Source organism: Falco naumanni, chromosome Z (assembly GCF_017639655.2).
Source record: "Falco naumanni isolate bFalNau1 chromosome Z, bFalNau1.pat, whole genome shotgun sequence".
Classification (NCBI taxonomy): Eukaryota; Metazoa; Chordata; class Aves; order Falconiformes; family Falconidae; genus Falco; species Falco naumanni.
The window spans coordinates 70,277,117-70,292,695 of NC_054080.1; the positions used below are offsets into that span (position 1 = coordinate 70,277,117).

The 15,579-nt window shown below is 42.0% G+C and overlaps 1 protein-coding gene across 12 annotated transcripts in view; it reads right to left on the reverse strand.

The window, feature by feature from the left end:
• Positions 1-15,579, reverse strand: part of GHR (growth hormone receptor) — a 125,435-nt gene that overhangs the window by 67,018 nt on the left and 42,838 nt on the right. For 7 of the 12 annotated variants that reach the window (XM_040580395.1, XM_040580394.1, XM_040580399.1 and 4 more), the window contains exons 3-4: positions 5,545-5,729; positions 4,340-4,419 (exon numbers count right to left, since the gene is read on the reverse strand). The exons of 2 other annotated variants lie outside the window; for them this stretch is intronic. In XM_040580395.1, coding sequence (XP_040436329.1) covers positions 4,340-4,419; positions 5,545-5,575 — 111 coding nt within the window. In that variant the 5' untranslated portion in view covers positions 5,576-5,729. The remainder of the gene's footprint in view (positions 1-4,339; positions 4,420-5,544; positions 5,730-15,579) is intronic. 3 more of the 12 variants (XM_040580403.1, XM_040580401.1, XM_040580402.1) reach the window with 1 other exon arrangement.

A 15,579-nucleotide genomic window follows, 5' to 3' on the forward strand; every position in this document is an offset into this window, starting at 1 on the left:
TTACGTGACTTATATCATGGGCTGTAGAGAAGGAGCAAGCAGGCACAATTTAGTTTGCTTCCTAAATATTTTTAAATCTATGTCTGGAGCAATTCCCCTCAATCAAATCTGCTGTCAGCAAGTATAATAAACCAGAATACCTGAGTGCATGCTGGATATGTATTTGAAACATTGCAGTTACATTAATGTAAATATCTCAAACACAAACTTTGTTACGTGTACATGAATACAAGCTTTTATTTTTCCCTTGAACAACTACTATTGCACAGACACAGCTGATCAACTCATGAAGCAGCACTCTTTCTTGTTCATGTACCTAATTAAGTGAATTAAACTAAAATTTCAAAATCACACAATTCCCCATCTTCAAAGAAACCTAAACTCTAAACTAGAAGCGTAATTTCTGTTGACTTAACAAAAACCATCTTCATTAAGCTGTGAAAATGGGCCTTACATTCTCGGATCCCTAGGCCACAAAATCCATTTACCTATGGTATTTACACATGTATTAGAAATTACCTTCCTGTTAAAAGTGGCCTTCACACTGTCTTTCTACCACTGCCTCTGTTCCGCCCTTACCTTCGTATGGCAGGCACAGCGTGTGGGTCAGTGTCCCCTGGTGGGAGGCTGCAGGTCCCAGACCTGCTCAGCTCTGAATTACACTTGAAGACCTGGTGCAGCAGATGTTTAGCATTACTGACTCAGACATGGTGGGCACCCCTGTCACCTCACGCTAGCCACAGCCTCAGTTTAAGGAGCCGGCAAGCCAAGGTCTTTGCAGAAGGAGAGCACAAAAACAAGCTAAATCAATGGAAAGCCTCCAGCAGAACTTGGCACCAGCCTGGAGACAGCAAATAGGTGACTAAATGCCCAATATCTGGTGTTGAATGCTGTGCAGTTGCCTGGCCAACTGCTGGCCTCACACCCTCTACTCCTGCCAGGAGGAAACACGTATGGGATTTCACCCTGTGCCAAGGGTGGATCGGCCCCAGGGCATGGAGCCAGCTCGAAGCACAGGCTCTTGTAAGGCTGAACATAAGCTTTACTTACTTTCAAGACATAAAATCCTTCCATGTACAAGTCACTATTACCCTGTCCCAGTAATGTGTTTTGGTGCAAGATTAGCAAGTATGTGTTATTTTTTAATGTGCTGCCAGAAGAAATAAAATTACTGAAGTGTATTGTTTAGGGAACTGTGACACTGCAGATCCAGTCCTTTGAGCAACCTATTGACATGGCACAGGTATGGAGCACATCTAATTAAGCTTATAGGAAGGCCTCAGCAAGACTGTGGTGGGCAGAGCTCTGTAAGATCGTCAGGATTCATCACCTGAGTGGGGCTGGATGCTTACGAGAACTTTGGCAGGTACAAGCACATTCACATGGGGGAAAAAAACCCAACAGCTAAGAAACAGATCTGATCGAATACTCTGTCCTAAATCATTCAAGAATGGCAAACGGATGTTCTCTCATGCTATTATCCCAAATATTCCTGTTTAACTTATACTTTCTTGTCTTTCTTTCTCAACTGAGCATTTCCCCTACTCAGAAAAAATGTGTTACAGCATTGGAAGCAGTTCAGTGGTTAGAAATTTATTCTTGGGACAACAAAGCTTTGTTCCCTTCACACACAGAGTTCATAAATAATGCAGGAGATCAGGACACACATTTAGAATCGTGTCTTGGATTTAAGCACAGGAACACAATTAGCTCTTCATTTTTTGATTCTGGAGGTAAGCTCATGGAAGTTACTATTGCATCAGTATAGACAAAGTCACACAAAGGTGATGTTGTGGTTAAGTTTTATTTAGAACACAGATTTTTACTGAACTTAGGACACCTGAACCACACCTCATTTACCTAGGATCAAAAAATCCTTATGTGCTCTTAAACCTCATGAGATAAATCAATTCGTCTAGTAGAGTGCCTCTGGGCCGAGATTATTTTTGTCTATTGAGTGAATGTACTGTAAAATGCAGACACTGCAGCAGGGGGGAAGGATCAAGTCAGGAGAGATTAATTTTTGTTCTACTGACCATTCTGTACAAGGCAACAAATAGAAGCTGGTATATGTATCATGTTTCACTGTGAAATACTGACTTTCCACATTTCAGCAGAAGCAAGGAGGAATTTGCACATTTTATTTCCATTCATGGGTCTAACTAAAGAGGTTGGTACACAAAGGGGGAAAAAAATTAGCTTTATTCTGCAAATTCCTATCAGAAAACTACTCTTCTTTTAACCAAATCAGAAGACAGAGAAGGATTCAAAACACATTAAATAAAGGTCTCACATTGTTTCAGCCCAACTTTATTATGAAAATATACACTTCACTGCCCGATACTTCCTCACACACTTCTTAAACAGGCACACTCACTTCCCATGGGACATGCAGGTAGCAGAATGAAAGCATTGCTGCAGTAGGAAATGAAAGTTGGGGACAGAAGTGAAAACTTGATTCATCCATTGCCTTCAATGGTCAGATACACCAGGAACTCAACCAAATTTGGTAAATGTTAAAGAAAAAGCCTTAATTGGCAAGAGATAAGAGAATCTTACACTCTTCCTGATAACACAGAGGATGAGTATCTGAGGCACACTCGTAGAAGTAACCAAACAGAAACTTGTGTTTTCCCTATCCAAATCCCTTTTTTAATAATAATAAAAAAAGAACTTTATGGACGAATTCTCTGAAAATTGATCATCTGAGTTCTAATCATATCTTCTTTCAGCTTAATGTCTCCATTACCAACCAAGTAATACCTCTTATACCTCTCCAATGCTTCCGCAAATATGGATATATTGAAATTTTAAGTATGCAACTCCAAGAAAATACAGAACTGTATCAGAGTGAAGGAGGATGATTATACCTTTAAACTGCAGGACAGTTATAAGTACAGGCAACTACACCATAGCCCTTAGGTTTAATACCATATTCTAAGACTAACACTAGAAAGGTTAATGAAACATGGCTTGCAACTCTATAGGTATTTGCATTCCGTAACACCTAAGTTTGGAGCTAAATTAAAAATGTAAGGAATTGAGAGATGTCAGAAATTTTAATTGAGGATTTTATCAGTTTGTTTACAGTTTGTTGTAGAAGCTGTTTCCACCCCACTTTTAAAAAAAATTACTAATCAAAATGCCCCTTTCACTTTCTCTGCTACCACTGATTTTGGCTAGGAGGTCATGAGGGGCACCTGCTTAAGGAGCCACACCTTTCTGCAGCAGCTCTGTAGCTCTGGGAGAAGCAGCAACATGTTTGCATAAAATTAGTAATTATGGAAAACTGTTACTGCTTTCTCCAAAGACCAGAACAAGACAAACCAGACCAGGTTAAGTTGCATTTGTTTACAGGAGCTGATCATAACCAGTGTAAGCTGAACAGTCTGACACAATGTAAAACTCCCACTGGAGTTAATGGGATTATTTTGTTAAATATGTAAAAGACCTGTCCCAGAGGACCCACCAGATTCAGGACAGACCTCTGGGTGATACAGAAATGGTTCCGAATCATTGCATGCTGCAACAAGAGAAAGCATCAGATAAAGTTCAGCTGGACCAAGTACTTTCCAGCCTGGCATTTAATTCAGAAGATGGAAGAGTTGAGCTGAATAAGGACAGAAAGGAGAAAAACTGTGGAAAGCCAGAGGTACATTCGGGGGATAGGAACCCTGGGCAGATCTGTTGGATCATGAACACCACAGGATGTGCATTCAGAGTTTCGCCTCCCTGAAAAGGCTTCTGCTGATTACCCACAGCCATCTGGCTGGTTGAGGGTACATGTTCTTTTCAAATCCCTCCTGTAACTTCTGCTCAAGTATTTCTAAGTGTATTCTTATGAAACTTGTTCATATTGGCCTTGTATCCAAAGTGTAGTCTTAAAATGCTTCCTCTGTACTTCCAAATAGTTCTATGTTTAATATATGATTATACTAAAAAGACTTGCTAAGGAAAAAAACCCCATCTGTTTTCACTATAAAAAACCCCAAAACCAATGACAAAAAACCACCCCAAACCACCCATACAATACTTTCATAACTTCAGTACCTGGGAAAAGAAGATCCAGACACCTAATGCCAACACTGGCCTACCCTGTTTACACATCACACATCTAATGCTGTCCATGAAATTTACCATTATTCTGCAACACATCTCAGTCTCACCCTCTATCTTTACAATAAGATAAAATGATGTATTTTCAACATTTCACATGATGTACCCAGGTTACTCCAACCAAGAAACTTTCATAGTCCTGACACATATAAAAATACTCTTAATATAAAACTATATATATATTTGCACACACAAAGGCACAGAAAGGTATCATAAAACTTACCATCACTTGTAGAAAGGGAGTCATTTGCACAGACCAGTGCCAAAATAAAGAGCAGATGCTGAAGATCCATACCTCTAATTCTGTAATAACAGAAGACAGTAAGAGAGTTTCTTTATAAAAAAAAAATAATCACTAACTAACATGACATGACATTTAAACTATTATCTAGTTTTATGGAACTTTTGATAGGATTAAAACCAGAAGTGTATTTAGTTTATAGTTTATTGTCTCATAAAGTCATACATCATCTTGCAGTCTAGGACAGAGAGTAAATATTAATTTTACAAAAGAACTAGCTTATAGGTTTCTAGTTCATTTAATACAGAGGAGGAAAAATGTCAAGTACTGTCAATCTCTAGACTGCTTCCAGGGAGTAGCCACACTTCCCCCACAGCAGCCTTTGGTGGATGGATCCCAAGCAGAAAAAGAACAGTATTTCTTTCAGGGAACAAAAATATGGTGATCCCCTTTACAGCTCATGCTGCTCTGAAGCTGTATTCACCTTTGCATGCCATGTATAACCATTTGTGGGTTTAGGACTACATGCAGCAAAGCTGAGAGGAGCGATGCAGTTTAATAAGCCAGCTCCCACACCAGAAAGCCAAGTGGTTGTTAGCAAACTAACACCAGCTTAGTATGTACGGCCGCTGCCCGTGGCAGGCAGCATGCCAGGAGCAGAAAGAGCGGCTGTGGGGCTGCAAGAATGGAGTAACCTGGAATAATTCTCTGCCCTGTTCCCCACTGAAACCCTACAAAATCCTGAGCACCTGCCTTGGTTCCCCGACTGCTGTGCTGCTCTTCTGGGGCTGCCACAGAGGCTGTCTCATGCTGGAAACTTCCACCTGTGCCATTTCTGAGAAGGCTCCTTCTGATGGACCTGATCACATCCACACAAGCCTTTACAACCTCCAAGCATCCAAACCTTTATAACCCAAGCACAACCCAACAAGCCTTCACAACCTCCCCCAAAAGCACACTCAATTCACCCATGCCACACACACAGAGCCTACAACCCCATCATATGATCCTGTATGAAGGACACTACTTTCTTTGCTCCTGCCATTACCATCAGCATCTGGTAACAGTTAAGGGCAGAAGCTGGGATACGCTGGAGTTTCAGGCAGCGCAGTCTTCTGCACAAAATTATACCATGCCTCCAAAAGCTCATGAGGTCTCCATATGTAGTAGGGGGAAAACATACATACCATGGATGGCTACCTGACCATTTACAAGCATGCCAGTGGAGCACAGAGATGACTGGAGACCTTCAAGGCCAAAGCTACAGCACCAGAGTGCACACAAAACGCTGAAACAATACTCAGGCAGCAGCTTCTTGGTCTGTGGCAAAAAAACTGCCGGGATACACTGACACTCCAGCTCAACGAGGTAGCTGAGAGAGAGAGATGACAGAAATAGCTCCACTTCCACATTTGACCATAAACTGTTATGACAAACCTTGATTCTACACCCGACTGTTTTCAAGTATTTTCTTTCTTCATCTAAGAGTAGATTAAATCACAAGCGTCCAAACAACCAAGCCCACTAACAAAGAACAATCTCTAAGTGGATGTTACTGATTAACAGCCGATGCTGTCAAATCTGGATATCAAAAAGTAGTCAGTTTCCTAGTAGTGTTAGTAAAGTTTGAATTTAGTCAGAAACTAAAACACAAGCACACAGAGTATGTAAAACTATGGTAATACTGAATTTAAAAGATAATTCCCTCTTTAATTTTTTTTTTTTACCCTAAGAGAACAGATTGAATCACACTACAGAAAACTCCACAAACTATTACCAACTTCACATTTCTCATTCATGCTGTTTAGTACAAAACTTGAAAATCAGAAGGTATTTCCCACATCCTTATTAGCACAACTGCTCAATAATTCTTGAGTTTCAGGCTGAGTAGGCATGCACTCAACCTGCTCTAGGCCAGCAGAGTCTAACCCAGAGCTGCAAAGGCCAGCCAGGAGATGCTCCCCACCACCCCCACACCACTGCAGGGATGCTCAGCTAAACAGGAGAGATAAGCTCTGGGGACCTGCCAGGTGGTGGGGGCAGGGCTTTCCTCTGGCCAAGCAGACATGGGTCTCTCAAAGGTGATTCCCCTGTTCTCAAGTGGGCAGGGAGGAAGGAAGGGGTACGGTGAGGCTGGAGGCACATTAGTGAGGATTTGGGGTGGTATGAGAGTGAGGTGGCCTGGGGAGCAGGACCAGGAGCAGTGACGGCTGCAGCTGCTGGAGTGCACAGGGCTGGGAAAAAAACCTCATAAAGCAAATCACAGGCCAGCAATCATCCTACTCTCAGAGTGGAGCTACACTGGCACAGTACAAGGTTCATCTGAGATCAGCTACGTTTTCAGCTAGCTCAATTGTTCCCCTGCTCCATCTGTACTCTTGTTTAAAGTATTCTTATTGTCTCTTATTAATAAATCTTCTACACAAATACTCCTCTGTATTAGCCAACTCCTCTCCTCTTACACAATTTCCACTCTGTCAAACAGCCCTGCTTCCCTTCAGCCCTTCCACTTTTCCTTGAAGTTTTGTTTTCTTTCACACACCTGAGCACGTCATTTTATTTACAACCCTCCTGTGTTCTCCCTATTGCAATACCCAGGCATTCTGTGCTGCTTCCATATTCACACTTCCATGTTCTCCCACATCCACTATCCTCTGCTGATCTTCCTACCACTCTTCTCCAAGCTTTCCTACTTCCTCCTGCCAAACAACAGCCACAAAAAAAAAAAAAAAAAGCCCAAACCCTCACAGGAGTTCTCCTGTGAGAATGAATGTCATCAATAGAGTCCAGCCTTCAGAGCACATCTATGCACACTGTTTCCTTTTTCATAACTGCACCAAACAATTTTCTCTGTGGTGAGAACTAGGACAGGTCCCCATGTGCAGCTGTCACAGCACAGCTATCCCCTCCATCCCTGTGCTGTGACTGGCAATCATCTCAGCCTTCTCCCAGGAGGGGTGGTTTGACAGAGGGAGCACCAACCCAGGAGCCTGGAAACACGTCCCAGAGGTCAACAATCACGTTGAACTACAATCAGGTCTTGCTGCTGCGGACAAAACCAATTCCATTCCAGTACTGCTCTTCCTCTTATGCTGGTGGACTTTACATACCTGCATGCAATGAACTCTGTCAGGAAATTATTCCAGTTAGAATTAATCCATAAACATTTATTGTAACAAATCTGCTTGCTGTCTGGGTTTATCAGGACTGCATAAAGATGCACCCAAGAAGCAGAGCCAGGGCAGCACAAGTATGAGAAAGAGCAGCCAGGGTGGAGGGGAGGACAGCCACTACTTCAGCAGCAGCCACTACTTGTTTAAGAACAATTCTGTAATTATTGGGAAAGTCCCTGCTGAGCCACAGACTGACTAAAACATCTAGCATGCTGAAACAGGGCACAAGTTAATTTGCATTCCTAAACCTCAAAGGTGATCAAAATCGCTGCTTAATCTCTTGCATTTTTGCTAGCAAAATGCAGTACAGAAACAAATGATGCTTCTGTGGATTTTCACAAATGCCATTATCTTAGCAAGGTAAAGCAACAGTATCTCTGCTCTGCCTAAATCCACACGAGATCCTCCACTGAGTTATCCATCCAGATTGCATGTAGGAGAAAAATTCAGCTGGTGTACTCTGAACATGTCCAGTACACAGAGAGGACTGAGCTCAAAAATGGCAACTGCTCTCATTTGGAAATATGGATGGGCCATGCCTCACCTTTTGTACAACAGCCTCTGGAAAGGGCAGGTTGTGCTAGCCTCCTTGGAGTGCAAACCCAGAGCCCTTGGGACAGGGCTCATGCTCAAGGTCTCTCCCAGGCAAAAGGAGCTCTGCAAGGTGTGGGAAGCACCAGGGACTACATGACCTTTTTGCGTCCAGCACAAATACCAAGAGCTTTGCTGGACTACAGGTATGGCCACCACTTCTAGAGGTACTGGAAGACAAGGGAGAGCTACACTGCCATGGTTCTGGTCTCACGGGGGAAAATCTGGTGCAACGTAGGAGCTGCCCCAACGTGATAGCACTTTTGACAGTAAAGAATAACATTTCTGAGAGAAGACTCCTCTGAAGTGTCATCTGCCCCATCATCAGACAACTACTGCACTGCAGAAAATTCTCACAAACCTGTCTTGTAACCACCCGCTGCTCCTTCTCTCGGAGACTCTTGTAAAAAGTCACTGCCAACAAGAACAGCATTGTTCAAAGGCTGCAGTGTTAATCTAGCAGGAGGCAGCTTCTCTGTCAGCTTTAGGACAAAACAGATTTTTCACAATCTGGTAGTATCTACCTCCCAACACCTGTACCTGTAGCATATGAAAGACAAATGCCACGAATAACGTCCTTGTTACTGAATAGAAAAAAATTTCAGTGTTTGTAATATACACTAGACTAAGGAATAACAGTCTATATCTTAACCAACTCAGCAGTTTGTAAGAATGAGGAGAGCTAAAACCAGAAAAAAAAAAATTACAGCAGCTGACTGTCCTCAAGCCAGCTGAAACTCGACCACAGGAACATTTGGCTAGAGGTCAGCTCAGGCTAATTACTTCACTACAGACAGGGAGCCAGGAGTTATAAAAAGGATAAAAAAATTTCTTGGCCCTTTTCTATAGCAATGTTGGAGTAAGGTCAATCACAAGTGAATTTAAACACGACATCTCTCCTGTGGGATATGAACATAGTCAGCATAAGCAGGCGAAACTGGGCTAAGAAAATCCCTGAGAAAAGAAAGAGTTTAGTCACAGAATACAGAGTGGTTTGCATCCACTCTGGTCAGGTAACAATGTTAACGCTCAGAGTAAAACCATAGGGAGTTTTGCTTATAAACAAAACTGGTTTTTGACACGAGCTCTTGACGTTTAGGTAGCTCCTGAACCTGAAAAGACCTGAAGGAAGGTGAAGGACATTGCACTTCATTAAACTGCACCTCTGAAGTGACTTCTGCTTTTGCCATCTCCATTAACTCATTGTACCCCAAAGATGAGAAAGTTTTTCCCCCTGTAATTTCTTCCAGTTTGGCACTGCTTGCCAAAGCAGCACATATGCAGCTAGTCCTGAACCAAAGGTAGCCTCTCTGCTGCAAACCAAACCACAAAATTATTGAGCAAAGGATTAATCTGAGGACTTTCTCTGTATGTTGCTGTTTCATCATTCCATCAGATCACAGACAGACAGGGAGACAAGAGTGTGCCATGCAGCTGAGTATGCAGCAATACTTCCACCACCAAGTAAGAACAAGTGCTGAGAAGGGACTGTTAACTCCAGGCTCTCCAGATCTGTCTTGAACCTTGTTTCTGCAACAATCAAATCCATACATACATATCCACACAGAATTTTTATGGGTAAAAGGCCTTTATTTTTCACAGTGTGGATATTCCTTACAAGCTATCTCATAGAAAAATTGGTGAAACCAAGAGGAAATCATCTTTCTGTGCTTGTGTAAAAACATTCACAATGGTTTGGCTGACCATGCACAGCTGAAATCACTTTGCCTGCTTATCCTCATTCCTCGGAATGCCAAAAGGACAGAGTCATTCCGCACATGAAATGAGTTACAGCTCTTCCAATGAACACAATCTAAAACTGCCACGGACCTAAAGACTTCTTTCCTTGCTTGCTGATATTACAGCTTGATTGAGTCATCAGCAGCACTTGGATGAAAGCCTGTTTTTATAGAACACTTGTCAGGGCTATACGCTCAGCTGTGTCAAGAAACAGAAATAATAAATTGTCTCAGATGATAACAAACCATTCACCTAGTGTGCGCAGCTACACAGGATATGAAAAGAACAATGAATAATACTGTAAAAGCAGAAATTATATACTGCAAATTAAAAAAGAGACAAAAAATCTCATAAAGGGCACATTTCAGAAAAAAACACCCCAAAACCTGACAACAAAATACAGAACTAGAAAAGAATGAAGGACTCTGGCATAAAGCTACCTTTATTATGCATGGTTTGACGCACATTTGATTATTAAAAGGTACATCATGATGAGAAGCTAGAACTATGGAACAGAGGCAATTTTATATTATTAATTAGAGCTCTATGTAAGCTAAGTAACTTATAATAGTTTCAAGTGTTAAAATTAAAAAGGGAATCACAGAATGGTTTGGGTTGGAAGGGACCTTACAGATCACCTAGCTCCAACCCCCCTGCCATGGGCAGGGACACCTTCCACCAGCCCAGGTTGCTCAAAGCCCCATCCAGCCTGGCCTTGGACACTGCCAGGGATGGGGCATCCACAGCTTCTCTGGGCAGCCTGTGCCAGTGTCTCTCCACCCTCACAGTAAAGAATTTCTTCTCAATATCTAATCTAAATCTTCCCTCTTTCAGTCTAAATCCAGCCCCCTCCCACCCCCCCTTGTCCTGTCACTACAGGCCCTACTAAACAAATCTGTCCTCATCTTTCTTGTAAGCCCCTTCTAGGTACCAGAAGGCTGCAATACGGTCTCCCCAAAGCCTTCTCTTCTCCGGGCTGAACAACTCCAGCTCTCTCAGCCTGCCTTCATAGCAGAGGTGCTACAGCCAGACTCTGATTATCTTTGTGGCCCTTCTCTGGATGTGCTCCAGCGAGTCCATGTCCTTCTTATGTTGGGAGCTCCAGAGCTGGATGCAGTGCTCCAGGTGGGGTCTCCTAAGAGCTGAGTAGAGGGGGAGAATCACCTCCCTCATCCTGCTGGCCACGCTTCTTTTGATGCAGCCCAGGATAGCCCAGGGCTTTCTGGGGTGCAACCCCCCATTGTTGGGCCATGTTGAGCTTTTTGTCCACCAGTACACCCCCAAGTCCTTCTCCTCAGGGCTCCTCTCAATCTGTTTTGTGCCCAGGCTGTACTGGCAGTTGCCCCGATTCATGTGCAGGACCTTGCACTTGGCCTTGCATGAGGTTTGCACGGGCCTAGTTCTCAAGCCCATCAAGGTCCCTCTGGTTGGCATCCCTTCCCTCCAGCATGTAAACCGCACGACTCGGCTCCGTGTCGTTGGCAAACTTGCTGAGGGTGCACTTGATCTCATTGTCCATGTTGCCAACAACGTGTTGAACGGCACCAGTTCCAATACCAACCCCTGAAGAATGCCACTCATCACTGGTCTCTACTTGGACATTGAGCCATTGACTGCAACACTTTTGAGTGCGACCATCCAGGCAATTCCTTATCCACCGAGTGTTTTACCTGTCAAATCCATGTCTCTCCGGTTTAGACACAAGGATGCCTTGTGGGATAGTGCCAAAACCTTTGCACAAGTCTGGGTAGATGATGTCATTCCCCTCCCCTCATCTGTCAAGTGCTTTAACCCCATCACAGAAGGCCACCAAATTTGTCAGGCATGACTTGCCCTTAGTAAAGCCATGTTGGCTGTCACCAGTTACCTCCTTATTTTCCATGTACCTTAACATAGTTTCCAGTAGGATCTGCTCCATGAACTTGCCAGGCAAAGAGATTAGACTGTCTGGTCTGTACTTATCTGGGTCTTATTTATTTCCCTTCTTAAGTTTCCCCTCTTCCAGTCAGTGGGAACTTCACTGGACCGCTACACTTCTCAAATATGATGGATATTGGCTTAGCCACTTCATCTGCCCATTCCTTCAGGATCCACAGATGCATCCCATTATCTCTACTTAGATAACTGCTTACTATGGATTTAGAAAAAATGATTGGTTTTTTCCTAAACAAACTTTTAATTTTGTAACAGACACGATATGAAAGCTTCATTCTAACACCAAATTTATTTCTATAGGATAAAACCAGTAATAGACAACTTCAGTACTTCTACCAGAGCTGGTTTGTTTTTCCCACAGATAGGGATAGATGTGTCAGCTAATTACTGTGATTTAAACTGCATTTAAACTGGTAACAGGCCAAATGGTTATCAGTTCCTGGATGTGGTTAAGGAGCCCTTCAATGACAGCAGAGTTATTGTTCTGGGTTTGTACTGAAAGCTGTTCTACGTTAATCCAGCTGTAAGTTCATACTCCAAGAACTGGGCTATGAAGTCCAAGGATGGCTGTGGCATATGGTGTATCAATTTTTTATTTACAATAAAACCTGTTATGCTTTGACAGAAGTAACCTAATGGTCTAAAAGAGAACTGAAGTTAAAGCATCTGTCTACTGCAGAAAATTTTAGATTTGGAAAAGACTTAATTGCTTTTTTTGCCTTTCAGCTCCCAAAACACATCAGAGCAGGAAATGAGACGCATCTCAGCTGAAAGAAATAGCAACACATAGCTGCTATCATGCATATGTGAATTGCTGAGCTGATACTCAGCTTTACACACACCTGTATCATTAAGAAAGAGGGTCCAGTCCTGTTTATGAGAGTAGTAATTTTTCCAGGCTGTAAACACTTTTCTCAACTGCAGCTGTAATTTTTCCTAGGCTTTTTTTTTTAATTTAAGTTATTATTAAAACTTAGATAAGTATCATTCAAAAGACAAAATTTAGCTCTTTGTTTTGTTACTTGTACAATCAATTGCAAAGTGAGAAAATTTCTTTATATAAGAAAAAAGTATATTACAGTTTGTTTGAAAGAGTATAATGCATCAATTTAATCTCAAATACCATGACAAGAAAGGAAAAAGAAATGTTTTGAGTTTATGTCTAGAACCAATCTCTACTAAAAAAATGCCGGTTTATGCACAGGAAAAAATTCCACTGAGATGAAAATTCACACTTTACATAAAGAGATTAAATGATATTTCCAGTGCTATAATACACTTCTGTGCCAATGTAAAAAAACCCCAAGTCCTCAGTGTCCTGCTAGCATTAAAGTTAAATCTCATCCTGACTCAGCAGTGTGGTCCCAATCTAGCAAAGCAGTTAGAGGCATCTAATTTTAACCAGGCAAGGTTAAATATTTAACAGGAGAACATAGCTAATTCCCCTAGCACAGCCAGAGTGCTTAGCACGTGGCAGAAATTATAAATAAATGATGAAGCACAGTAATTGCGGTGGAAAGCAACCTGTGTGACATTACTGGTAGTTTAGGCTAGAACATGAGGGAAAAACAGAATTATTCACATGCTTAATATCAAGTAACCTTCTTGGTTCTGGATCACCTGCTGGATCACCACTACACAGCACGCCAGTTCCACTGTTCCAGTTAGCATTTTCTTTGCAAGTGTTTTCATGTGTGCTAGTATCTGCATATCACTTGAATTAAAAGCATACCACCTAGCACTGGAGCAAATACAGTCAGTTAGGTTTCAGCACATATTATAAATCTGCATCTGATATCACGGAGCTTTTCTGTAACATGAAAACACTGCTCCCTCTGATGTCCTGAAGTTGCTCTTTGAGGTCTGAAAGGCAGGTTTGGATTCAAGGTGATCAGAAGAAACTGAGGATGCTCCGTTCAAAAATGCTTGGTTATAACCAAATCTTGTTCCAAAATGATACCTATGGAACCGTTACTAGTTTAGTGAAGATGAAAATTGCCCAGATAATCCTCCAAGTGGGTACTTGCAGCTAGCATAGCACTACAAGGAAGGCTATCTTCCAGAATAAGCAAGGTAAAGGGAGATACTAGGTTGTAACTAGGAATTCACACCGGAAACAGAAAGAGCTTAGTCCAAATGCCCAACATTTCCTCTTAAGAAAACTCTACCAAAGAAGAAATTAAGGAGTGTCTACAAAATTAGCAATACAGCCAGCCATATCAATTTTAAAGGTAATTTGCCAAATCTGTTTCTGAAGAGGTCTTTTAATGTTGTCAGACAACACTTTCCATCAGCAAACCCTGAGGCAGTCTGCAGTGGAGGTCAGTGGCATCATCCGTTTTACAGAACGGCTTGCCTGGATTTACACCACAGTCAGGCATGGCCTGCAACCCTCCCCAACATCTTACCTACCACAGAACATTACAGAGTCTTACGGATTTACTGCCAGACATTTTAGCATCACAAAATAAAGCTGTAATGGATTAAAAAAAACCCCAAAACAACAAACTAATAGTTTGCATTAAGAAAGAATTGCCATTACGGGAAATACCAGCTCATCTGAAACACTCAAGCAACTAGCAAAACCTTCTTAATAAGTGTATAGCTCTATTTTATAAACAATAGGAATGAACCACGCTCTTCAGCTGTTGTAACCCCAGTGCAGTGGATGTAAACCTCTCCTTTCACATTTACCACTCCTAAACTGTTAGAGACTAAACCAACCACAGTTCTGCATTGCAGCCTTTGCTTTTAGACATCACAGATAAAATACGTGAACCCTGAACTGATCAGCTTAAAATGGGAAACTCTGCAATGGGTGCAAACAACAAGAGAGCTGCTCAGTGCAAGGCTGGCTGGCTGGCCAATGGAAAGCATGTCCGCCTCCACTGATGCTAGGACTCCCTCCTCTGCAGGAACTCCATCATGTTACCAACTATCTGATCAAGGAAGTTAAATTTTGGAGTAGATTGAACTGTTTTTTATTAAAACAGACTGCTGCATTCACATTTATCCATTGCTGTTATTGCTATTTCACACGGGACCATGAGAAAATAGGTGTTTAGAGACAAAATTTACCAGGTTATCTGCCCTGAGGAGCAGCTGAGAGCCTGAGTGTTCACTGACCACTATGACAACTATTGCTCAGACTCAAATCCATTTTGTGAGGTCTATTCACAAAAATAAACCCCATACCAAGTTAGATCTCAGGACTTGTGTAAGACATACAGTACAATAAAAAAAAAAAAAAAAAAAGCAGCAGACTAAAGGGGAGGACACTTCACTGTAGTCAGTTTTGTAAAACCCTGATGGGGGTTCTCCTGGTCTAGCAAGATACCCAGCTCCTCTGAAGCCTGACCAGCGGTCTTGCCTTAGTACCAGTTTTTTGTACTGAAGGCTGCCTGCACAGGAGTCTGTCAGCAACGGTCTTAGCACCTGGCCCTCTCCATTTCATCACTGCATCAGTGGCCACCCCACCTAATACTGGGCTCTGTAGACTAAACTGCAGTCTTTTTAGTCTCACCCTCACCTCCATGTGTGGAAACTGTCAGCCTAGAAAGGAAAGAGTATGACTGTTCCTTTTTGTCGTCCTTACACTGAATAATATCACAGCAAACTATAGTTTTGGAGAGATAAAAGGCTTCCATTTTTAGCAAAACTTTACCATATAAAAAAAAAAAGCGTATTTTTTAAAGAAGTCATTAATGATGATATCATCTGCTCCTAAAATATGTATGACACTTAACAATCACACTTGAATACTGTGCATATTCACAATAAGCA